We start from the raw sequence: 24,252 nt of genomic DNA on the forward strand, positions 1-24,252 counted from the left end.
AGGCACCATCCAGCTGGGCCCAGACGGCTGGAGTCTGCTTAGAGCCATACAGAAATTCATTTGCACATCCGACCTGACAGCTGACTCTTCAGAAATCATTTCCACTCTTTCTTTAAATTGCTCAGTTGATCCTGCCAGAGAAAAGGGAGAGTGCACATACTTGACTCTTGAATAGGTGGTGAGTTCTCCTGTATAGTTATGTTATTTGGCCAAACAACAATTCAGCCTTTGGTTAGGGCAGCAGGAGGGACTTGTTTATCCTAAAACTCCCCACAGTTGCACCTGTACCACCCAACCTTATTGGGTGACATGTTGCTGCCAGACCTCTGCTGCTCCTGCAGCCATATCACCAGAGGTGTGGGCCAAGCATGACACTCACAGGTTACTCACAAGCCCCTCATTTGGGGTCCCTTAGCAAATGTTTGGCAGTTTCCTTGACAAATTATTGAGGCACACTAGAGTCCAAGCCAGGCTCTGCCTCTCCACAGTCGCTTCCCGGCGTGCCTCCCTCGGGAGGTGATCTGGTCAGCATGCAAAGCCACTCTGCACTCATCTCTACAGCTCTCATCAGACTTGTTAATTAAACACAGGAGCCATTTTGCAGCATTAGCTGTGATTGTCTCTGCTTGTTCCTGGGTGCTCATTAGCTGTCAGGCTGCAGCAGGTGCCCGGTGCTGTTGGGGCCAAGGAGCAATGGAGTCTCTTCAGCATGTCACAGTGCCAGGAAAGGTGATTCTTAAGTGCTTCTCTACCTTATTTTCTCCTTTTAGCATGTGAAGACCAGTAATTGTTTCATTCTTCTCTTAATCTGCTTTCTCCAGTGTTCCACATCTCAATGTACATTCCTCTTACCAACATGATACATAGCTGCTTTGGATGCTTTCCTCACCATCCTTTTGAAGATTTGTGCATCCTTTAGGGCTTTTAAAACTCTCTCTGCTCCTGCCTGGACGCTCTACACAACGTTAGAAGCTGGAGTTCTCCTGCCTGTTGGTGTTATTCCAGGCTCTTGATTAGCACTTCAAGGTCCAGCTTCAGCATTCCTTATCAATGTCAGGACTTTCCTGATGGGAGCAGTGAGGGAGGACTCCGTGGCCTCCTGCCTGTCTGCCTTCACCACATGTCTGACTGAGGAGTGCTGTGCAGCTGGTCCACATGTAAACCAGCCCTGTGTCTGTACAACCAGGAGGCACTAGGAAGGTCATCAATGGCATGATGTCCCCTTCAGACAATCTAGAAACCTCACAGTCATCCCTGCAGGGGCACAGTGGACTTGGGCTTTGCTGAGGGGTAGGAAGATGAAGATGGGCCCTTTGGGAGGGAAAATAAAGCACTGGCAACCTGCCTGCACCTCCATTAATTCTCTAGGGTGGCTGTAGCAAAGTTAATAGTATTAAAACGAGCCACATTTAAGGAGCCGCTAAGGAGTGAGATGAGTTGTTTATGATTAAATTAAATTCATATGAAAACTAATGACCTGCCAGTGTAAGCCTTGAGTAACTTTATAATGTAATTAAAAGCCCAATGGGAAAGAGAGCTGTGGTTATGCCACGTGTTGAGGAGCTGCTGGAAAGATGGAGGCCGTGAGTAGTGTTGATGCAGAGAAGTGCCTGGTCATTGCCTTGTCTCCTTTGCTGCCCCAAGGGCAGAGCTGGGCACAAAGTGTGACAGGATGGGTGGGGCTGCCAGGGCGAAGAGGTGGATGTGGTGGCTCAGCTCCTGGCTCCCAGGGATAGAATCACAGAATGGTTTGAGTTGGAAGGGACCTTAAAGATCGTCTCATTTCAATCCCTCTGCCATGGGCAGGGACACCTTCCACTAGACCAGGGTGCTCCAAGCCCCATCCAGCCTAGCCTTGAACAGTTCCAGGAATGGGGCAGCCACAGCTTCCCTCAGCAACCTGTGCCAGTGCCTCTCCACTCTCACAGTTAAGACTTTCTTCCTAATATCTAACCTAAGCCTACTCCTTCACTTTGAAGCCATTCCCCCCTTGTCCTGTCACTACATGTTCTTGTAAACAGTCTCTGTATGCAGGTATGCGAGTCGTCCTGGGCAAGGCAGTTCTGCTGATTTGACCATTCCAACAACCAAGCCAGACCTCTTCCCGCTCAATTCCTGCATCCTTGAGGCATGTGGTAGCCAAGCCAGGACCACCCTGGGAACCGCTGTAATGGGACAAGAGCAGGGTGAAGAAACAAGAACTGGTGATAGCACGCACAGGCAACCGGGGCAAGACCGGACCCTTCCAGCCCCTCAACCACCTCCCTGCCAGGGACAACCGGGCGCTGCGAAACACTGTGCGCTCAGACAGCGCTGAGCTTGGAGACGGGGTGGGAGCAGCGCGGAGCGGAGACGCGCGGTACCGGCGGTCGCTGCCGCGGGATCGCGCGGGGCGGGCGGTGCCGGTCGCCCCTTTAAGCGGGCGGCGGTGGGGCCGCCCCATCGGCCGGGATAGGCCGGGTCGGGCCGGGGCCGCCTCCCGCTCCCAGCAGCGGGCGGCGCGGCGGGGGCTGGCTGGGCTCGGCCGGCGCTGCAGGCTCGGGTCCCGGCTGTGAGCGCCAGTGCCTCCGCCGCGCCTCTGCCGCTCCCGCGGGCTGCGAGGGGCCGAGCAGCGGCATGCCCAGGCGGAGCATCGCGGAGGTGAAGGTGCTGGACGTGCAGAAGCGGCGCATCCCCAACAAGCACTATGTGAGTGGCGCGGCTCCGGGCGCCTGCTCCGCCGAGCCCGGCGCTGGGCAAACAAAGGCCGGGCGCTGCCGGCCCGTGGGCGGCCCCGCTCCCGGCACGGAGCTCCGGGAAGGGAGGAAGGAGGAGAAGGAGGAGGAGAGCGGCAGCGCCTCCAGGTCTGCCGGTCCCACCCCGGCGTCTCCCTTGCGGGTCACCCGGTGCCCCTTGCCAGAGCGGGGATGTGCCGCCTCTTGTCGCAGACCCCGCTCCCGAGGCACGCCGGTGCCGACCCTGCGGGGGACCCGCCGGAGGACGCTCGGGGGCTTCGGGCGGGAGGTGCTGGAGGCGCTCCCAGGCAGCGCGCACCTTGGAGGCGGCCCCGGGCACCGCCGCGGAGCGACTCCGCTTCTATGCAGGAGCAGCGCTTGGCACGGGAGCCGTAGGACCTGTTTGCCGCACAGTCCCGGGGCAGGGGACCACCTGGCTCCTGCATTCTGCGCCCTGGATGGTGCTCTGTCCGTGTGAGGGATCCCTCGTGTCCCCTGCACCCCTGCTGCGTGAGCTGCCCAGGCAGCACCTTCCTGCGTGCTCCAGGGCATGTTCCAAACTGTTGTGGGTTTGTCTGTTTTTGAAAGTGGTTTTGGGTTTTTTATTATTTAAACTTCGGTGTGTTTCCAGGCGTCCGTGGAGAACTGTGGATGAATTCTGGCAACAACCATAAAACAAAGACCAAAATGTTTTCCCTGCTCCATTTGCCTTAGACCAGGGTGACCCAGTGACACACTGTTCGTGATGCGTTTGAGTTGTGCGGATGTGGTGTTCGCTCTGCCTGGAATGTGTGTTGAGTCAGAGGAGCCAGGGTCTCAGAGCTGGTGGGAGATTAGAGGCTTCTCAAGCTCCCCTCGGCTGGTTTGTGGCAGTAAGCAACAATTGGAGGAAAGCTGAGGGCAGGCCAGCTCTAGGAGGGGAGAGTAAAGGGGACTGTTACCCTCTCCTTGCATCTAGGGATGTAGTGTGGCTGCTACCACCCATCCTCTTATCACCCCTTCTTCCTCTCCTGCCCTGCCTGTATCTTTATCTGGTCTCAGCTCCAGATCTGCCCCTTTTCCTGCCGTGTCCATCCCAGACTTACTCATTGTGGCTGTGTTATGCACCCGATCTTGGAGGAGCATGTACGTGAGGAGGTTTGTGAGCTACGTACGCTTCTGTTTGTCTTGGCGAATCTGTTGCATCGCTGTCAGGTCCCGGAACGGGGCTCAAACAGGATCGCCTGCAGCTGCTCCTCTGCCTTCCCTTCAGACCCTCTTGTACCCTTGCTAGGCCTGGGGTCTCTGTGCACCCCACGGGACCGGTGTCCGCTTGGCTGGGACATGCACCCCAAGAGCTGGACACAAGTGGTTTTGTGTACTGTTCCTGCTCACCCTCCACCCGCAGTGGCAAATCGGGTGGAGTTGGGCATAACACAAATAATCCCTGTGAGGCTGGAAAACTGGGACAGAAATGTTTTCTGAGAAGAGAGCTGTATGGCTGGGCAGCTGGGTGGGGACACTGGAGCAGAAGCTGCTGGGGTAGTGGGAGAAGGCGGCTGCGTGCAGCTTATGACAGCCAGCTGTGCAGTCCGGCCGTTCGGCCTCCCGCTCCCTCCTCAGCCGAGTCCTCTGCCTCTAACCTTTCCCTGTACTTGTCTTGGACCGAAATCCAGCAGCGTGAGCCAGCGTGGCTTGCAGCGGGGCTGAGCCCAGGGAGGGGCCAGCAGCTTGCAGGCAGCTGCCTCCCTGGAGCAGCGCTGGAGTGAATGGGAGTGCTCGCCTTGTTTGAGGAATCGATAGGAACCAGGCACATTCACAAAGCCAGTTAATTATATGAAACCAAAACCTTTTTTTTCCTCCTCTTGTGAAGAGAGGGAAAGGAGGGGCAGCAAATCATGGCTGAGTCATCTTTAGACTGTGTTTGCTGGCACACTGCAATCCGAGTCCACCACAAAGTGTCCATGTTAAACCTTTGCTCTCTGGCTTCTCCTTGCTGAGTATAGATGTGCTCTGCTCCATCCCCTGAGGCAGTGCTCGAGTCCCTGGGGAGGTTGAAGGACCACGCCGGCTTTTCCTCCTGTTGCACTGGCCTGACCGGCAAGTGACCTGCACTGCTTGGGCTACTCTGCATCGGCAAGAGGCTTTTCTTTGCTGGACAAAGGTTCAGTTGTGTTACTTGTGGTGAGGCCACAGCAGAAAGTTGTGAATTCCACTTTCCCAGAAAAGTGAGATCAAACCAGTGTTTCAAAGTCCTTATTGATGCCTGCGGTGGGGAGGGCTCTAGGAAAGGCTGGCCCTATTCAGACTGGTATGGTTTGCCTTTCACCTTGGTAATTGACGCAAAAATAATTGTGTTGCCTGAGACAAAAACTTGTTCTGTTGCACAATAGGAGGCACAATATTCCTCCAAACTGCAGGGCTTGGGCTGGGCAAGGACCCGGCAAGGTCCAAGGCAGGATTTGGGTAACCAGGTACCAGCTTGAACATGTGCTGAGCTGAGTGTCAGAGTCCACTGGGGACCCAAACACATCCCTGTGCTCTCAAGCTGCATTGTGCCACTTGTGTCTTTAGGCTTTTTTATGGGCAGTACCTGGCAGAGTCAGTGAGAAATGATCCTTGCATAGGTATTTGTTGCAGGATGCTCTGGGTAGTGGCTGCCCATTGTCCAGGTGAAGAAAGGGACTCCATCCTACAGGCAGTGGGTGGAGGATTGCCCTGCAGTAACATTTTCCATATAATCCAATGTTAAGTGATCACAGTTTGTGCCCCTCAGGGACGTTGCTGGCAAGGGCTCCAGGGAAATACTGCAAATCTGAAAAGGCAAAGTCCAAGAGTAAAGTTTAAAAATAATCATTCTGAGTGACAGAGTAGCAGACTGCCATTTCTATGGTCTGGCCAAGTCTCTGATAAATGAATGTTTATTCAGAAAAGACCCAAAACAAAGCCATAGTTGAAACAGACTAAATTTTCCTTTAAAGGACTTCACATAGGATCTTTTTATAGTATTGTGTTTGTTATTCTCTAGTAGAAGCCCTAAAATAAAGCTTTTCCCTACTAAATCCAGATTTTGGTTGTTTTCTTTCCCTTGGGCAAGCTTCAGGATGTTTCGTTTTAATACAGCTGCAATGTGTGTGCTGTTCTGTGTGTTAATAGCAGAGCCATTGAATCACATCTTCATGTCTACATCCTGCCCACCAAGAACACTTCCACAGCTCATGTAGTTTTAAATAGATGTTCTAGAGCACAAAGCAAAATTATATGTATATGTTTGACAGGAAAGAGAGAGCAGCATGCTGTTAGGTTGTGTTAGTTTACTGGGAAACCTGGACTATGGTCTTGCAGGACATCCATTCCCAGCCACCTTGCACGCTGATATTGCTTTGAAAAAGGGAAGCTTAAACAGTGTGCAGCATACATGTCTTTTGCAAGCTCAGTTTACAAGATGGCAAGCTTTAAAAATGGTGAACACCTCATTTGTGGCAGCTGCCTTGCAAAAGTAATTAACAGTGCATGCTGGAATCTGGTTGATAGCATCTATACATATTTTAAAACAAGTTTGAGGAAAACCACATTCAAAAACTAAATGTGTTATATTTTTGATGGGGAATTTGTGACATGGTGGTAGGTGTCTGTGTTCCTGTTCCTAGTAGGGGTGAGGCCACTTGTGGTTTCTTGGTTTGTCCAACCCATCCCAACTGCTTATCTGGAATTCATTATGGAGTGTTCAGGGAAGACTGTTTGAATGGCAACTGAGGCAAGAGAGCTACCAATCTGCAGATGTAGTGGTTCTTCAGTGCCTTATATGTATAGAACAGAAGGTGCCCTCTGAAGAACATGTGTCCTATGGGCTGTATATCATGGTCCCCTGGTCCTGACTTGCCTGTCTGGAGCAGAGCCCTGTGGGGACCTGGCAGTTTCACCGTGTTATTCTGTGTTATTTCTGCTGTTGTGAATCATACTGGTTGCTTGGCTTAAAAAGGGCATTAAGGGATGACTTCCCCTGTGCTGCACTCTCTGGGAAGGGTGGCCGTGCTCTTGGTATGGTGAGAATGTCCTGTGGGAAACCAAAGGAACTGGGTGCGTTTAGACCAAAGAAGCAGGAAGTTACAATTAATAGTGTGGAATCTATGCAGGAGCTGTTAACCAAACTAGGACTGAAAGAGAGCAAATGTATGAATCAAGAGTGAGCCCAGGAAGCTGGAGTCTGAGCAATGGTGGCCTGTAGAAGTTTGAGGGCTTTCTCACCATCCTTAGTGATGTTTTGCTGTTGTATCCTGTGGTTCTGCAATGTCTCATCCCATTTCCTGTTGGTTGATTGATGCTGTCCAGCTCCAGGGGCAGGAGTTTGAAGCCTGTAGCTGGTAAAAATTTTAACCTGTCCTCTTGCCTGGTCCCACTCTGCTGTACAACATTACAGAGCCGACCAGTCCTTCTTCCCACCTCACCCCTCAGTAGAGTTGGGGTTTAAGGGAGCCCTGTTAGTTTTCTGGATGAAAACCAGCACTCAAATGCAAACTCTCTTTTGTTTTTCTTCCCTAGTCATGTCCCTCTAGGCTGTTGAAAACCTTGAATGTCACAGTTCAATGGAAGGGCCAAATGCTGCCTATTACCTGGCCACTGAGGCGATTGCAGCTCTGCATGGAAAGCTGATGCTCGTACTCAATTCCAGCAGTGAGCTTCAGCACTGAGGCCGTCCATCGCCTCTGCCTGCTCAGAGCTCTAGTGACCTTGATCCCTCACAGCTTTGCTTTGGAGGGTATCTCTGTCTTCCGGCCGTTTCATGTAGCAGTGGGAAATAGGAAACAAAAGAATCCATATGTTTGACCTTCAGTGTGACTCAGAGCAAATGAGCGGGTGCATATGTGGTGTGACCGAGGGGTCTGAGTGGCCTCGATGGGTCGCCCTTGGGGTTTCCATGCTTGGCATAACCTTGCGTGTGTGCACTTTTCATCCCAGTAGCATTGGCTGTGTGCTCAGGCAGTGCTGTGCCTGAGCTGTACAAGAGGATACTGTTGAAGGGATGAATCAGTGCGAGGGAAGGTGACTGCTTTGTTGTCCTGATGTCTGGGCAAGCTGGCTTGGGGCTTATGCCATGGTGGTGAGCATATGCCTGTCCTGGTGCTGCCTGCAGCCCTGTTACCCAGCTCCAACTTGTTGCTTCTGCCTCTCTCTTTTGCTCGAGGGACCACAGCAGCATCCCTGATGCCCTGCAGTTGCTTCTGGAATACCTTCTCTGTGCCTTTCCCAGTGCTGTCTGAACCAGCATGACCCTTCTCCCAGTTCTCCCTGTCCACAATGCAGGACTGAGGGGGTGACAAGTTAATCTGGGGACAGAGCTGGGTGTTGGCTCCCAAGCTTCAAGCTTTGGCATCCCATGGCACATGAGCCCCCATGCTCCCCTCCCCAGCCCCAAGGCCTGAAGCAGTGAAGGCTGATGGAGGGAGGCCAAGCAGAGCAGCTTGACGCCAAGAACTTTCTTTGTTTCTTGCCACCTCCCTCCTTTTTTTTCTTTTCCTCTTACAATTTCCCACTCCCTTTTGTATGTTAAACCTGGTCTGGTTTGGCTCAGTCCCTCAGCTGCCTTGGTTTTCGTGCCCCTCTGGATTTCTTGGCACTCCTTTCTTGTGTGGTGGCCGAAGGAAGGGTGCAAGGCTCTCACACCACTTCCCTGCATTTGGGAGCTGGGGGTAGCATGGGTGGAATAGAAAAACTGATGCTTTTGACTGATGCTTTTCCCCTTTGCTGGCGAGTGATGCTTTAAATATGTGGAGTTTTCCACAGAGAGGTTTATTGTACATAGTCTCCCTGGACCCAAGACCACACAGGCTCAAACTCCTTGGAAACAGCTCTGCAGACAGCTCTGCCTCCACAGGAGGCTGTTATGTCTGGCTCTGCCTTAGGAGCTCTGCTGAAGGCTGGAGACCGACACTGGTGCCCATTGGGCAGAGCTGCATGTCCCTGCAGCTCTGTGGAGGTGTTCTTCCAAGTGACAGTGGGGTTGCTTTCCACCCTTATGTTGTCCTCATGCCTCCAGCATGGAAATTGTGGGGTCTCAGTGTGTGGGATCTCTGAGCACAGGGATGGTGGGGACACTCTGGGACTTTTGCAGAACCACCCAAGTAGGGCTGTGCCATGCCAGCGGAGTTTCTATTAGTATGGTTGTGCTACTCTTAGGGTTGAGCTGGTGTAGCTGGATGGTGCTGAGCTTGGGCTAGAGCTGCACTTAGTGCCTGGTTCAGCTGTGCCAAGCAGAGAGTTCTCAGACCAGCCAGCAGCTGCCCTCTCAGAAAGCTTTACTTGTGGGCTTCATGTGTGCCCAACCTCAGCCAGGATGCCTTGCAGGTGTCCATGCAAAACTTAGGAAAACTGCTTCTGTGGAAGGAGAAAGGCTGAAGATACAGGTCTAGGTTTTCCTGCACTTCATTCTGCCTTTTTCCTGCTCAAATTTAAGCAGTCCAGGCTGCTTCCCAGCTTGCCCATAGCGTGTTTATGCAAGGAGTCCAGACCTCTTCTAGAAGGTCATGCAGCCTTGTGTTTCAAGAATGGGAAATTGTTTCTGGTTTGGTTTCTTTTTTCAGTATCTGTTCTTAATTCCTTTGCCTCAACTCACCCACTTGAGTCATCTCCTCTTTCTACCCACATGGGTGTATGGGACAATGTACATCTTGTGGAAGGTGCAATACCAAGGGCTTGTGAAAGGCTTTGGAGTTCTTGGTCCCTTTGAGCAGTGGAAGTCACCGGGAGCCACTGCTGTCTGCAGCACTGAGGTTTTTTAGGAGTCCTTGGAAAAGTACTTCTGGTGTTTGACTGCTCCCAGGGCTTATGCTACTTCATTTCTTCAAGAGGAAGAGAAAAAGCAATTAAGTCTCTGACTGCCCTTTCAGCTAGAGGTGATTTGCTCTGGCTTCTCATTCCCTGTTATGCGCTGTAGTCCCCGTGACTCTGACCACTCTGGATTGGATCTGAGCTGGTTTCTACAACCTCCCTGCTCTTCTGGTGATGCCCGATGCTGCAGCTTGCTCTCTGCCTGGGCAGCCATCCTGCCCAAGAGGAGTGTCCTGGATCTCCCTCCAGCTTTCTCCTGCTGTGGATTGCCAGCAGTTTCCCCCGGGGCTGCAGAGCCCTTGCTGCCATCCATCCAAGCTGACTGGCAGCTCTCTTTGACAGCTCTGTTACGGTTGGCCAGGTGCCATTTGCATTTATTTTAGCAAACTGTCGGGTTTTGACAGTTCCCTTCCGAAGGTTTTCAGTCCCATTTTCCACTGGGCCAGTCTACCCCTGAGCTGCCTCTCCAGAGGTGTTGGGGAGGGTAGAGCAGTGACAGATGCCAAGTCATGCTGGAGGGGACAGAGCTCATGGTGTCACGGGGTGGACTGCAAGATTCCATGGGTCTTTTTCCATGTTATATTTCCATTTAGGGCACTTGGTTTCTAATGTGACTAAGGGGAACCACTGGAGCAGTGGTGGTCCTGATGCTACACTTCTCAAATGGTAATTTTTAGGTAGTTAGTATGTGACCAGTTACTTGTAATGTAGGGAGTTTGGAGATCCTAGGGAGTTGGGGAGCCAAATTCCCATGGAGCCTGTTAGGCTTTTGCATCTGGAAGTTTCCATTTTCTGTGAAGGATCTCTTTGACTTCTGCCTTCCGAGGGGTGGGAGCATGAAGACCATTTTGTGTTTGTGTGAACTGCTCTTCTCACCTGTCATTAAACAAGATCCACCTGCACCTCCAAAATTGTCCCTGTGGCCTCTCTACTCCCATGATTGGAAGGCAGGCCTTGTTTTCTTTACTGAGGTTCTGACAAGGTGGTCCTACTGGGAATGCCTGCTGCCCCATAAGAGGCTGCAGTGGGACTGTGGTTTCAGATAGGGAAGCTGGAGACTGGGACAGGAGTGATGGGAGATGGAGTGTGTGTGTGTGGGGGGGAATGGGGGTGGAGGGCCTCCTTTAAACCTGAAAACAGGATTTTTAGTGTATTTGAGTGGCCCTGACAACTCTGTTCTTCTCCTCTGCCCTTATTTTAGTAGGACAAATGCCATGAGCTGCATCTCAAGGATTTTGGAATCATGGGTGTGAATTTCAGCCTAACCCGTCTGACCCATGGCTGAAGTGAAGCTGAGGAGGGTTCAATCCTGGTGGATTCTGCCTCTTCTGAAAATCAACTTGACCCATTGCCTTCAGGCATCAGACCTCACTGTGGGGTTTGACTGACATATGTGCAGTGATGTAGGCTGGAATGGAACAAGGGATGGAGGCTTTCGGGGTTGGGAGGGGGAAAGGGTAAGATGTCCTTTCCAGAGAGGGGGAAAGGAGCTGATAGTTCCCGAGTTTCACCAAGTCAGCTAGTTCCCTTCCATGGTGCAGACCCTGCTGCTGGCCCAGGAAGGGTTGTAAATATTTAGATAGCTCTGCCTGTTGGTTTTGGCCAGGGGCCCAGCCCACGGGATGGGGTTGCAGAGCCCCCCTCCTGGATTCGACCGCCCAGTGCCTCCCTGCCATCTGCTTGCTCTTCCCACCCCAGGAGGAAACATTGGAGAGGGATCCAAGTGGCAGCCCCACCATTCCCAGCAGTGCTCCCTATGGGTGCATGTCCCAGAGGCAGTGCCAGCTGCAGCCCTGGGAGATCCCCTTGCTCTTTCCATGGAAAAGCCTGCTGGTGGTTTCTCTTTGTTATTTCTTTGAGGGACTGTAGAAATCAGAGCTGGAGAAGACCCATGAAATAACTGTTTCCACATGCTCTCAGCCACACAGCTGGGCTGGGGAAAAGCCTGTCCTCGGAGCAGCCTCTGCAGGACTGGGGGTTGGGGTAGCAGCTGATGACGTAGCTCCTATTGGGACAAAATTTGGTTTATTTGGGATGCTACTTCATGGTGGCTGTTCCTGGCAGTGGTGCAGTGCCAGGCCAGCAAGGGAAACTTCAGATCAAGTCCCATGTTTTCAGAACTGTCTTGATTATTGCAAGGGTGTTCCAAAAGCACCTGAGAAAGGGATGTGTAGGTGCTTGTGTGAGCTTAGTGCCTCATCATCTCCAGGCCCTATAGAAACCATCGCTGAGTGGCTGAGGGCACTGTTCAGACTTTGCCAAATCTTCTTGTTAGTTGAGGAGAGCACTTGAGTTATGTTTTCTGGTCGTTTTTTTATCCCTAGGATAGCAGGGACTGGCTTAGGTATTGGCAGAGATGAAGATGGTTCTGGTCCACAGAATACCTTGGATGGGGCCACTGGAAGGACAAGGAATGTTCCCAAGGAAAGAGGAAGCCAGCTTTACTGAGGCAGTGATTTTATAGATACTGAGGAGGTGCTGTTCCTGTGGGCTTCTGCATCTTTTCCGCTTTTCGGAAGTAGATGAGGAGATACCCCTGGAGACCTTTCTGCTGTTCAAACTGGATGTGCAAGAAACTGTTATCCTGACTCCTGGGAGATCTGCATTTCAGCAAAATAGGAGTGAGCTCATCACTTAGAAGAAGTGCTCCTTCCCTCAATAGCAAACGGTACAATAAAGCGTGGTGTGCCCTCAAATCTCATGGCTTTATTACCCTTAAGAGCTCTGAATTCATTTTGGCTTCAGTAAATCCACATCCTGATTAAAATCCCAGTCTAATAAGCTGTTGACTCCAAATAAAGGCAGGATAGGAATAAACAATGGAGAAAAGTTGGCTCTTTTTGCTGCCCCAGTGGAAGGCTTTCTCCAGGCAGGCAGCCAGCGGTGATATAACCCCGTGAAGTGCTGTGGACTGGTAAGAAAGCTGGGATATCAGCTGAGCTTCCAACCCAAATGAGCTCATGTTGGCCTGCTGGCAAGTCCTGGAGTAAGGGTAGAGGCAGCTTGGGAGCTTACTTAGCATCAAGTTAACACGTAGTTTGCTGATGCTGTGGTTCTTCCCTGGTAACAGAGTGTGGTCTATCCAGGCCTCCACAGCTGGCAAAGATGTGTTCCAGGAGCCCTCTGTCTTCCTTGTGTTAATGTGTAGAAAGTGCAGGTCTTTCGGCTCAAAACAGAGAGTTTGCGAGTGAAAGAAGAGATTGGTGGTGCTGTGACTTGCAGCTAGCTCACAGCTGTGTTTGGGCTGATCATCTGGTTTAACAAAAGTGGATGTTGAATTGCTAGGTTGAAAGTAGGGACGTTCTTCATTTTAGCAGTAAGAACTTCATCTTACTGCCTCATTTTCTATCTTAATTTGGAGGTGATTCCACTGGGAAGAATTTGACATTCCTCAGGAGTCTCCTCACTTTGGTGGGTCATGCTGTGTCAGCCCTCTGAGCATCAGAGTGAGATTTTGGTTAGATTTTTAGTACAGCATATGAGTAGGTTTGGAGAGCTCAAATAATTGAGTGCTGTATTATCCATGCGAGTCTCCTGGTATCTGAGTTTTGATATTGGGCCAGGATGTTTGTCGCATTCCAGAATATGGAAAAATGGGCATCTCAGTGGGAAAACCTGTGAAACTTTCAAGGAATTCTGTTCTAAAAACTAAAACATCAGCATTGTAAGAGCCTTCATGCCTTACTGAGTTAACTGAAGTTCTAACAGGTCCCTTCACCTGGGCTTTTCAATGTTTTGTTCCTGCTTCAGTGAATTGATACTTGAATTTCTGGTGAAAATAAGGACATGAGTTAGGAGCCAAAAATTAATGTCCACTCATTCTGCTCAGTCAATCTGTTATCAATTTGAGGTTTGCATCACTTGAGTGTTGTTACACCAGCATCTTATCAAGGGTTATCTTTGATTTCTGTGAACAACAACTGAGGACATTAGATAAAAAATTGTGTCATTCTTTTATTTGCTTGTTGTCTTTCATAGAAGAATAAATCATTAAATGAGCTGGAGTTTTTTTGAATTTGGTTTTGGTTTGGATTTTTTTTTTGCATTATTCACCAGTAAAATCTTGGTCATATGGTCTGTGAATAATTTTCAATGACTAGGATTGACTGTGTAGCATTTTAAGGATCAGGAGTCATTTGCACCCCAGAAAGTTTGAGAACGCAAAACCTCATAGCTGCTTATGGCAGAACAGATGGAGTTTCAAACCTTGAGTACTTGAGGTCTTGCAAGCCCCAGCCCAAGGAGCCAGACTGGTGAAAGGACTGCTCTGGGATCTTGACATCAAACTTGATGCTGCAGCTCTAGATGGGACAGCCAAGCCTCTGTTATTAACTCACAATGTGTATGGAGGTACTTGAACTGTGTTCTTACAGAGAAGTGCCCTTTCACATTTCTTGTGTGCCCTTATTTAGGGCTAGGGAGCTGTCTCAGTTTACAACTAGCAATAAGCATGTAGTAGACAGTTAAGTTGCAGCAGTGGAGCTTAATAATTTAAGCTTGCATATGTTTTGTATTGCTGAAATGACTTTTAAGTGCTCCTGTGAACTCCCCTGGTTGACATCAGCTGTGCTGGCAGCATTTGGGTTGTGGTGTGGGTTGTTGGCTCCCTCCTCTGATCCCTTCCTCTTTTCCCTACAGGTGTACATTATCAAGGTCAGCTGGTCCAATGGATCAACAGAGGTCATATACAGACGGTACAGCAAGTTCTTTGACCTTCAGGTAAGAATTTCTTTAGTTCTTGGGGTTTTGACTTGGGAGGGTGAAAGCTGAGGTCGGTTGAGCTGTGTGTTTTCTGCCTCAGTGACTATTCCTGCTGAGATCTACCAGAAAATGCTTTGATTTGAGGCAACTGAAACACAATTTTGGGCATCCTTGAGAAAGCAAGAAAAAAGCAATCTCAAAAACTGGATGGGCTCTTCACTCCAGTGCCCCTTGCATATCACTGGGGTCACTCCGGGTCTTTTGCAAGTCCCAGTTTTAATGTTCTGCTGTCAGTTCCTGAGCTAAGTGTGTGTAGGGCTACCTCAATGTGTTTGAGTTCCTGCAACAGAAATCTGTGCAATTGATGGGGATTTTATTAGGGGGAGGTTTGTTTGCTTTGGGGAAGGATTTCGCTAAAGTTAGGCCCAAATTCCATTCCTCTGGAGCTCATACCATACCTTTCTCAGCAACTACCACAGCAAACTAGGGCTGGCACTGAAAAGAGCTGATTCCCTGGGTTGGTGTCCCACTGACTGGCATTCTGGGGAGGGCCAATGCCAGGCCAGAGGGCAGCTGGCAGCATTGGCTTTAGTACCTGAAGGGACCCTACAAGACAGATGGAGAGGGACTTTTTACAAAAGCATGTAGTGACAGAACAAGGGGAAATGGCTTCAAACTGACAGAGAGGAGGTTTAGATTAGATATTAGGAAGAAATTCTTCCCTTTAAAGGTGGTGAGGCCCTGGCACAGGTTGCACAGAGAAATTGTGGATGCCCCATCTGTGGAAGTGTTTAAAGCCATGTTGGATGGAGCTCTGAGCATTCTGGTCTAGTGGGAAATGTCCCTCTCCATGGCAGTGGGGTTGGAACTAAATGGTCTTTAAGGTCCCTTCCAGTGCAGGCCATTACATGATTCAATTACCTCCTGGTGCAGGAGGAAGCCAGGAGGAAAATGGAGATAGGAGGGAGGAGATTGGAAAGGCAATTGGGACAGGCTGGGTTGCAGAAAACCAAAGCCAGTGTTCTGGATGAGCAGGCAAAGGGTGTTTTCCACCCCCTCCTTGGTGGAGATGAGCCAAGGGGTCTGGCTAAGCTTTATGAGCCAAAACACAAACTGAGCTGCTGGAACAGGCTCTGTGCAGAGGAGAAAAGAAAGTGCATGAAGTGATCTATGGACCAGCAGCAGCTGCCAGAAGGGCCACTGGCATGTCCCTCCTGGGCTATGTGTGAGACCAGGAGAGGAGCTGGGCACCCTTTGCCTCCAGCATCCTACTCACATGAGGCTGAGCATCGCTATAGATTGTATTTAATAGAGTGCAGTGCTTGCATGGAATTGAGGATGCCTTCCCTGAAATTGCTGCATCTAGACACAAATACACTGCTAAAATTACAGCCTGCCCAGCAAAGCAAGCCCCTAGGAATCCAGATGGCTTTCTCAGGTTCAGCTGACTTCAGGTCAGCCTGTAGAGCCTGGGCTTGTGTGAGATGCTGCTCACATCAGTGGTGCCCTGTTTTCTGCCTGACAAGGCACCTTCTGCAGAAATGTGGATCTGACCATGTTGTTGAGGCCATGGTCCAGTGAGAACCCAGATTTGGCAAGACCCTGGATGTCCATCCCCTGCCTTGTGATGCTGCCATGCGGCATCTTGCTGGACAAGGCCAGGTAGAATGGCATGGGCAGCTGCCAGTGCAGGCAGGGGTTAAGCTGCGTGCAGCTGCTTGTTGTAGCCAAGGAAATATTAAAGTAAATAAACAGGGAACAGCTGTTGGGCAGCAGCCAGGGCTGGAAGGAAATGGAACTTGTGCTTCCTTCTCCACAGCATCTTATCTTCATTGGTGCTCCAAGGTGGTGGCCAAGCTCATTCCATTCTTTGCTGCAAGGGGGGCACAGTCTTTTGGGGTTTGTGTGATAAAATAGTGCCTCCAACTCTGTTGTTTCCCTGGACTGCCTTGCTCCTTGTGGGGAAGGACTATAGGGAATAGTGGCCATCCTGCCTATCTCCATCCCTTTCTATCTTGGGTGGATCTGTGTATGCTCCTAGATGGAAAGTCTCATCACTGGAGGCTGTCCAGAGCCAGAGGCTCAAACTGACTCTTCAAAACACCTGGAGCACTCTTAGAGACAGGGGTACTTTATACATATACATATATATGCATATATATGTATCTCATGGTGCAGATGGGAAAGTTTAAAGCAAACATCTCTCCCCATCCCGGTTCCCTGCAGCTTTTTCTTAAGAAAAAAAAAATAACCACTCCTTTTTGGCTCTGTTGAAAGAATGAAAGAATCTGTGGTTTTTCCCTTCCTTCCCTGTTATCACACATGCTTCCTGGTGTCCTTATTTTAAACTTGTGCAGTACAGTGGAAATTGGATTGAAAGGCGAGGAGTGAAACAGATCCTCCCAGCGCAGTGGAAAAAAATGCTCTAGGTAGTCTTGGTGGCACTGACTGTTGCCATTGCTGGAGGCCTATCTTGTGTGACTGTTGGATGATTCTATGCCAATTTTAGCTCTTTAGGCAGAAATTTTCCATGCTGGAAATTACTCATGCCTCTGGTTATTAAAAAAAAAAATCCACAAAATCCCCACAAAAAACCCTGATTGACTAAAATGGTTCAGCTGCTTCTGAAAACAGTAAGAGGGGAAAATATTCAGGTCTGATGATCTTTTGATGCATTGGAGGAAGAATTGGAAACTTGAGTTTCAGGTGATCTCTGTGTCAAGAATCTGTCTTTCATGTTATCCAGTTGAAAATCCATCCAAATTTATTCATACTTACAGCCTTGAGCAATTGCAGTACATGCAGGTTTGGGTAGAGATATTTGTTAATTTAATATCAGTGTTTCCAGTGATTCTGGCTGTGCTTTTTGTGCTCCTGTCAGAAGCTGAGCAAGGTTTCATTTTTTCAAGAGCAGCTCTGGCCATATTCAGGTGAAGGTTGGTGCACCCTCTTTCGCTCTCAGTGACTCTTGTCAGTGACATGGAAACCATTTGATCCAACAGGAGAACTTGGTGGGGCAGGAGTGACAGGTGTTTTGGCTGACGTTTTGCTGCAGTTCAGAGCAGCCCAGGCACAGGCTCATGAGTGGTTGGGGATTTTCTCCTGATATTCCCTGTAGGCCACATCTGATTCGCTTGTCACCTTCCATTGTGGCCAAACAATTATTTTAGGAGTAGGGCCAAGTGAAACACGAGCACACTTTATACCAACAGCCTCGCTGGCTCCCACTGCAACCGGAGGGCAGTGTCTTCCCTCCCCAGCCAAGCAGGAATGACACTCAAAACAAACTGTCTGCTGAGCTGAAACAGGAGTGAAGCTTGGAGTTTACTGGTCTCTGACTCCACAGAATCATATAGGTTGGAAAAGAACTCCAAGATTTCGTCCAGCTTTTCACCAATCAATTAGACCAGAGCACTGAGTGCCATGTCCAGTCATTCCTTGAACACCTTCAGGGATGCTGACTCTACTACCTCCCTAGGCAGTCCCTTACATTGCCTGACAGCCTTTTCCATGAAGAAATCCTTCCTGCATCTGTCTGGATGCAGAGATGTCAGACCAGTTGTATTCCCTGTGCTGAAATGGAGAATGTGTAAAGCCAGTTTGCTAGTCTCAGCAGTGCCACAGCCTGTGCAGGCAGCATTCAAGGTTTTGCCTGAGTACTGTGAACTTGCAGAGCTCTTCCCTTTGGCTGTCAGTGGTGCCCAAGCCTGGTCCTCTCCTGTAGAAATCCAGGTTTACAGCTCATCACTGCAGCAGCCTTTCCAAGCACCACCCTGCACTTCCCTTCCAAGTGTGGCAAGACATCCTCTTTCTGCCTAATTACCTGTTTCCATTCCATTGACCACAGCAAGAGCCATTTGTCACGCAGGATGTCGTCACCTTCTCTGAAAGAGCTGGTGACCAACACTTGTTCCGCAATTGATCTCTCTTATCCCAGCACGAGGAACAAGCTGCTTCCTCCTGGTTCTAGGCCCGTGTTTTAAGCAGATGAAGTGGTGGCTCTTCTGCCTTGGAAATCCTGCAGGTCATGCCCTTTCCTGCTCTGGGGTCACCACAGGAAAGCTCAGTGTACCATACCAGGTGGTGAAATTGAGCGGAGAATGATGAAACCAAAGAACAATTCCGCCTCCTACATGCTGCTCATTGCAGGAGAAAACACTCAGTGACCTGGACAGACCTCAGGAGCGTTTTTGCTATGTAGACCCTCTGTCCTCAGGTTCCTTTTGCCTCTCCTCCTTGTTTTCTCAATAAACGTCACATCGCATGGCAGTTCACATGAGAGCAACTTTTTAGGGATTAGGAAGGATAAAGTTGTAATTCTAAAGTTTGCAACCTCATGTAACTATCATTTGTAGTAAATTTGTAACTGCAAATACTAAACTCAGTTCTGCATGAATCTCTTGGCTGGAGGAGTAATTTCTTTCAAATAGTACTGAGGTTCTTGCCTAACACTTGTTATACCAGATGTGAGCTATTGGGAGCAGATGGATGCTGTTCCTAAGAAATAAAGGCAGTAAGACTGATGCTTGCAAGGATGAGAGTTGTATCCAGGACACTAATTGGGGCTGGCAGGTATGCTGGGAATGTTAGCTGGCGTGGAAGTTGGTGATCAGACATTTGAGTGGCTTCTCTGGTGGACAGAGGTAAAGGATCAGCATCTGGTGTGCCTGAAAGATGCTTCCAGCCATGCCAGCAGGGGAAGAGTTGTGCAATTCCTGCAGGGCTCCATTGGATCATGTTGGATGCATCATTCAGGAGAGGGTTAACAAGTTTCTTGGAAGGATCCTCTTGAAACCATTGGATATAAGGACTGTTGGTTAGAGAACAGATCCTGGCTTGTCTTTAGTGGTTTTTTTTTATGGAAACCCCCAAAAGAAACATTTTTTCCTCACTCTGTAATTATGAGCTCATCAGCCATTATGGTAGTTATTTCAAGTCTTCAAGTGACCAGGAGACACTGTTGTCGTGCTACACTCCTGAAAGATTCTTACATCCAAACCCAACCCTTTTGCACCTTTCCTGATGTTACCAGCCCACTGTGCTGTCTCTGGGCAGGAGCATCCTCTGACTTTCAGGTGCAGCCACCTTCTCAGAGTTAGAGAATCATTTAGGTTGGAAAAGACCTCCAAGATCATGAAGTCCAACCTGTGACTGATCCCCACCTTGTCAACCAGACCAGAGCACTGAGTGTCATGCCCAGTCATTCCTTGAATATCTGCAGATACCCACCACCCTGGGTAGCGCCTTCCCATGCCTGGCAACCCTTTCCATTAAGAATTTTTTCCTGAACCTCCCCTAGTACACCTTGAGTCTATTTCCTCTTGTCCTGTCACTGGTTGCCTGGCAGCAGAGCCTGACCCTCCCACCTGGCTGCAGTCTCCTTTCAGGCAGTTGTAGAGAGTGAGAAGGTCTCCCCTGAACCTCCTTTACTGGGTGAGCTGAACACCCATCACTCCTCATACAACTTATTACTTTTGGACCAGGAGTCATTGCCTGACTCTTTCCAGTCATGTCTTGTTTTCCATGCTGTCATGTTTCAGGGGTGCCCTTCCTGGGGACAGGTTACCCCAGGGCTTTTCCCCTTCCAGTCAGAAATCTTTCCTTCAGTTCTTGTTCCAGCTGAAGGCTATAGGAGAGGGTGATGCTCTGTGGCTGCTTCTCTGCATGGAGGTTTGATGTTGAGCCCAGGGTTGGACACATGATGCAGGCTGGAATGAGGGTGTTTGCAGCACAATTCAGGGACAGACAAACTGAGAATTTTAAGCAACGTTAAAGTTTGCTCTGGCTCTCCCTCCCCCTCCTGTCTGTCTGTGCATCAAGTGTGTTTCCCAGTTCTCTTGTGTGTCCATATGTTTAACAAATCCTTTGGGTTCTTAGCTGGAAACTTTCAGTTTTGACCTACCTGGAGCCATGTCATCTTGGACAGTCATGCAGCTCTTAGGCCAACAGCTTTCTGTGTAACATCAAAAACTAAATAGTCTGTTGAAGTGGTGCCTACTTCCGTGAGAAAGTTGGCAAAAGACAATGGTCTGTGCCTGTCATCTCGATGTGGAAGACAGATTAGGCCTTTTGGAGGAGGGTCCTCACCTGTTGTGTGAGGCGCCAGGCAAAATCAGGCGGGGGGGGGGAAGTCTGTATCTTAGTGATTCAGACTGTTTTTAAATAAAACACCAAATTTAAATGGGCTTGGAAGACTGTAACTGGCACACAAAGAGGAATTGTTCTCATCAGCTTGTTTCAGGCAGTTGGACTCTTGAAAAACAAAAATGAGCCTCTTGCATTGCTTCCAGTACTGTGAGCCCTGTGTTTGCTTTCCTCTGCCTGCACTCCTCCTTTTCTTCCTGCTCCTCCTCTGCTCTTTAACCTGGCCTCCTGGCAGGGCACACAGTTCACAAAGGTGAAGTGTTATCTTAATTCTCTCAGTGTGGAAAACAAGGGGCAGGCATACTGAGTAATGTGTCCCAAACAGCACAAGGCTCCTTTAGGTGGGAATACCAGACAAGGAGCTCCTTGGATTTCACCCCTCTCCTGGGTCATGCCTGGGCGGCCTCTTTGATGGAAAAGCCCTGAGGCAGCTCTCTGCCAAGCTGTGGCTGCAGGAGATGGATGCCTTTTTGTGTCCAGGGATTGTAAACAGGCCTCCTTCAATAGCTATTTCGTAACAGGAATCTTATTTCAATACTCTGGAGATTTCTTTTTTTTCTCCAGGGTTTGTGGAGTTCAGCAAAATTCTCTGCAGTTGCGTGTGCAATGTACTTCGTGGTTTCACCCTGCCACAAAAATAAATCACAGGATCTTGCTCTTAGGCAGCTGGATCATGAAAGACAGGCCCTTGCGTGACCGAGGACAAGGAAAAACCAACAGCTTCCTATGGCGAGGTTTCTTCTACAAAGCACTAGCAACTGCTTTTTCCTCTGTGCCCAGACTGCACCGAGAGCCAGCAGCTTAAACACCATATGCAGAAGTGTAGAAATCTTGAATTCCCATAATGGAACTCGAGAGAAGGAGAAACACTTTCCATTAAATAAGGACTACCTCTCTGTGTAGAAGAAACCGCTAGTATTTTTCCAGAAGTGCATCTAAGATCTTCATCATTCTCCTTTCTCCCTCCAGAAAGAACATGTACAGTCCAATGCACTTCAGCCTAGTTAAAAGCTGGCTCCTTAATGTTTTCTCTCTCCAAATGTCTCCCATTTATAGCTTTCCAGCATTTGGCAGCGGGAGCCGGCGCATTCCCGTGCGTGCTAGTGCTGAGGCAGGTCACTGAGTTATAATTGGCTCGGGCTGGCACCCCGACTCACTTTGCATTCCATGCCTGGCAGGAGAGCAGGGCTGCTGAAAGCTGTGCCTGCCCCTGGGAATCGGCAGCTTGTCGTCCCTGAAAGTCAGTGCTGGATGAGGGTTCCCAAGCCAGTGTACACCTGGGGCATGTGTGTCTGCAGGAGAAATAATCTTCAGTTCTCATAGCTAAAGCCTTTCTTCAGCAGCTGCTGGAAAGAGCACTCACTGGCGCTTGGTTTATTCCAAGCTGATTGCTCTTTGCTTTTTCTCTGAGTGTGCAGCTCTGTACGCTCTTGCTGTGAGTCCATCTCCGCCTGCTCCCTTGTTCCCAGATGCATCGCCCGGCGCTGTCGTGGTGGACCGATTGCAAAAGAGAGCTTCTCCAAGTCTATTCTCTGTTCATTCATCCCTGTTGGCATCCTTGGTCTCCTTCCCGCTGGAAACTTGGCAGAACAGCTGGAGGAGACAGCATTCACAGCCTTTGCTTCCCAGCCCTGGGGAAGGTTTGTCCCAGGGGAAGCATCGCAGGATGAGAGATCTGGAGACGAGCCTGAGTGTAACCCATAGAGGGGGGAGACAGAAGGATGGGGAGGATAAAAGTTCCATCCCTTGGAGATGGAGTTAAGGTCTCATGCTGACAATCCAGTGTGGTTTTATTTGGTGAGTCCTTCAATAATGCAATGTTTAAAGGTTGTCCTGTAACGTGAGGTGAGGGGTTACACCTCTCTCCCTGAGTCAGGAGTGAGCTGATACCCTTCCACTCCTCGGCTACTTATTGAAAAAGCTCTAGAAATTCAGCTGCCTCATTCATGGGAGGGCTGAGCAAGATCCCAAGAGGGCAGGAGCTCACTGGTGGTCCCTCTCTTACCTGCTGCCCATGGGTTCTGTCCCTGGGGAGGTGCCCAGGGCCCTGTTACAGTGCCTGTGTGTGACTGGGAGTTTTGATGAGGTTTTTTGGGTCTGGGCTGATGTGAGATCCAGCATTTCCACGTGCTCTTAATAATCTAACACAGCCCACTTTTCTGGTGGAAAAAACTGCAATTTATATCATGTGGCAGCAGCCCTGGATCCAAAATGAACCAGTTTCAAGCTGATTGATGCTGCCTGGAGAGAAGCTGAAGATGGATAGCAGTAAATCAGTGTAAAGGAGTGCTGTGTCTCAGAGCAGTGGATTTTTAGTAAATTGGTCAAGACCTGTTTATTTTGCAAAATCCATATGATATAATATGGACTGAAGTGTGCGCCACCCACATATCATGGACATCAAAAAGTGGAAGCATCTGTGCAGTTTTATGGTGAGTGGGAGTTGGAAATAAGAGCTGGGAGGTGGTGGTTCTGGGCTTGTCCTGCCCTTGTAGAGGAAGGTGATAAAGCTGAAGGGACGATGTGTGTTTCCACAGTCCTGATTTCTCACTCTTTTCCGTGCCTTTCAGTGGATTACTTCAGGCTGTCACAGGTCTACCACAACACTGTAAATCACTGCTCCTGCACTGCATGTTGGAAGTGCTTTTGCTGGAGGATGTCCTGCAGTCTTGCAGTCCCCTTGCAAAGCAAGGTGTGAACCTCTGCAATGATCTCCTGGGGTCCTGATGGACCTGGGCACAAGTGAAGAATTTAACCACTTGCTCGCCCTTCCCAGTGCTGTGCTCCATCCATGAAGTGATGCTCTTTTTTTCCTACTTTCCTACATTCTCCTACGTGCTCTCTGCCCTGAGGCCTGTTTATCTCCTCATTCCCATCACTGGGATCCAGCACAGGATTTTCCTGGGTGTGTGGCTGGTGTCCTGTGGGAGAGACGAGGAAGGTGGGTCTGTGCCAGCTGCAGAGGCTGCTCCATTGGCTGGACTAGGGGAGACCTTGTGGGGTGAGCAAGGCTGGGTGTGCAGGATCTGCCCTTCCTGTGACTCACGGCTTCCAGGCAGTGGGGAGGGGGACCTCGTTAGCCAGAAAGTGGAGAGGGGAAAACGTGACATGGTGCCAGTGGGTGGATGCTGCAGAGCTCCAGCAGCCAGCCCATCCCCTCCATGGTGCCATTCTGACTCCATGGTTTTCCTGCCAGTGGCTGAGGCTTTGCTCCTCCACTGCCACAGGGGTGTTGCAGTGCTTCTGGATTCATGTCAGCCCTTCTGCTCATCTTCCCATTGCCTCTTGGCTCCCACACATCCCTGGGATGTGGGGTGCTGATCTACACCTTGGTCTGTGGTAACTTCTGTGTCCTTTTATTGCCTGGGATTGCAATGTGAGCAGGTCTCTGGTGGCATGAGGACAACCATCATTTTCCCATCATAATTCCCCCTCCCTGAGCCTTTCTGCCTTGCTGGTACCATATCTTGAGGCCTTTGCAGTAGGGGTGAGTCGCTGAGTAGTGAATTATAAATGATGTTTGTGGCTGTCTTTACCTGGCATCGTGGAAATTAGATCTTGGAGATTAGGCTTGGGAGGTATAATTAAGGGAGGCAAATTTATTGTTTTAATACTGCCTTTGATAGAACTTTTAAGGTTTGGGCAAGAAGAAGCTTTCATTTGGATGTAATTTTTCAGTGATGATACAACATTAACTTAGCCAAACCAGGTATTTTTCAGTACACAAGGTGCTGTTGTGCACCTTATGGAGAATTCCTTGCCCTCCCATTTTCCTGTGCAAGCTGATCATTTACCATCAACTATGCTCTGGTACTTGACCTTTTTGGAGAGGAAGAAAGTGTTTTATTGTAGCAGACTTTGAGAAATACCTCCCTCAGTGAGCAGT

The 24,252-nt window shown here is 49.6% G+C and overlaps 1 protein-coding gene across 3 annotated transcripts in view; it reads left to right on the top strand.

The window, feature by feature from the left end:
- Positions 1 to 2,524: 2,524 nt before the first annotated feature.
- Positions 2,525 to 24,252, top strand: part of SH3PXD2B (SH3 and PX domains 2B) — a 69,618-nt gene continuing 47,890 nt past the window's right edge. For all 3 annotated transcript variants that reach the window (XM_071570350.1, XM_071570352.1, XM_071570351.1), the window contains exons 1-2: positions 2,525 to 2,688; positions 14,160 to 14,240. In XM_071570350.1, coding sequence (XP_071426451.1) covers positions 2,617 to 2,688; positions 14,160 to 14,240 — 153 coding nt within the window. In that variant the 5' untranslated portion in view covers positions 2,525 to 2,616. The remainder of the gene's footprint in view (positions 2,689 to 14,159; positions 14,241 to 24,252) is intronic.

This window comes from Pithys albifrons, chromosome 15 (assembly GCF_047495875.1).
Source record: "Pithys albifrons albifrons isolate INPA30051 chromosome 15, PitAlb_v1, whole genome shotgun sequence".
NCBI classification, from domain to species: Eukaryota; Metazoa; Chordata; class Aves; order Passeriformes; family Thamnophilidae; genus Pithys; species Pithys albifrons.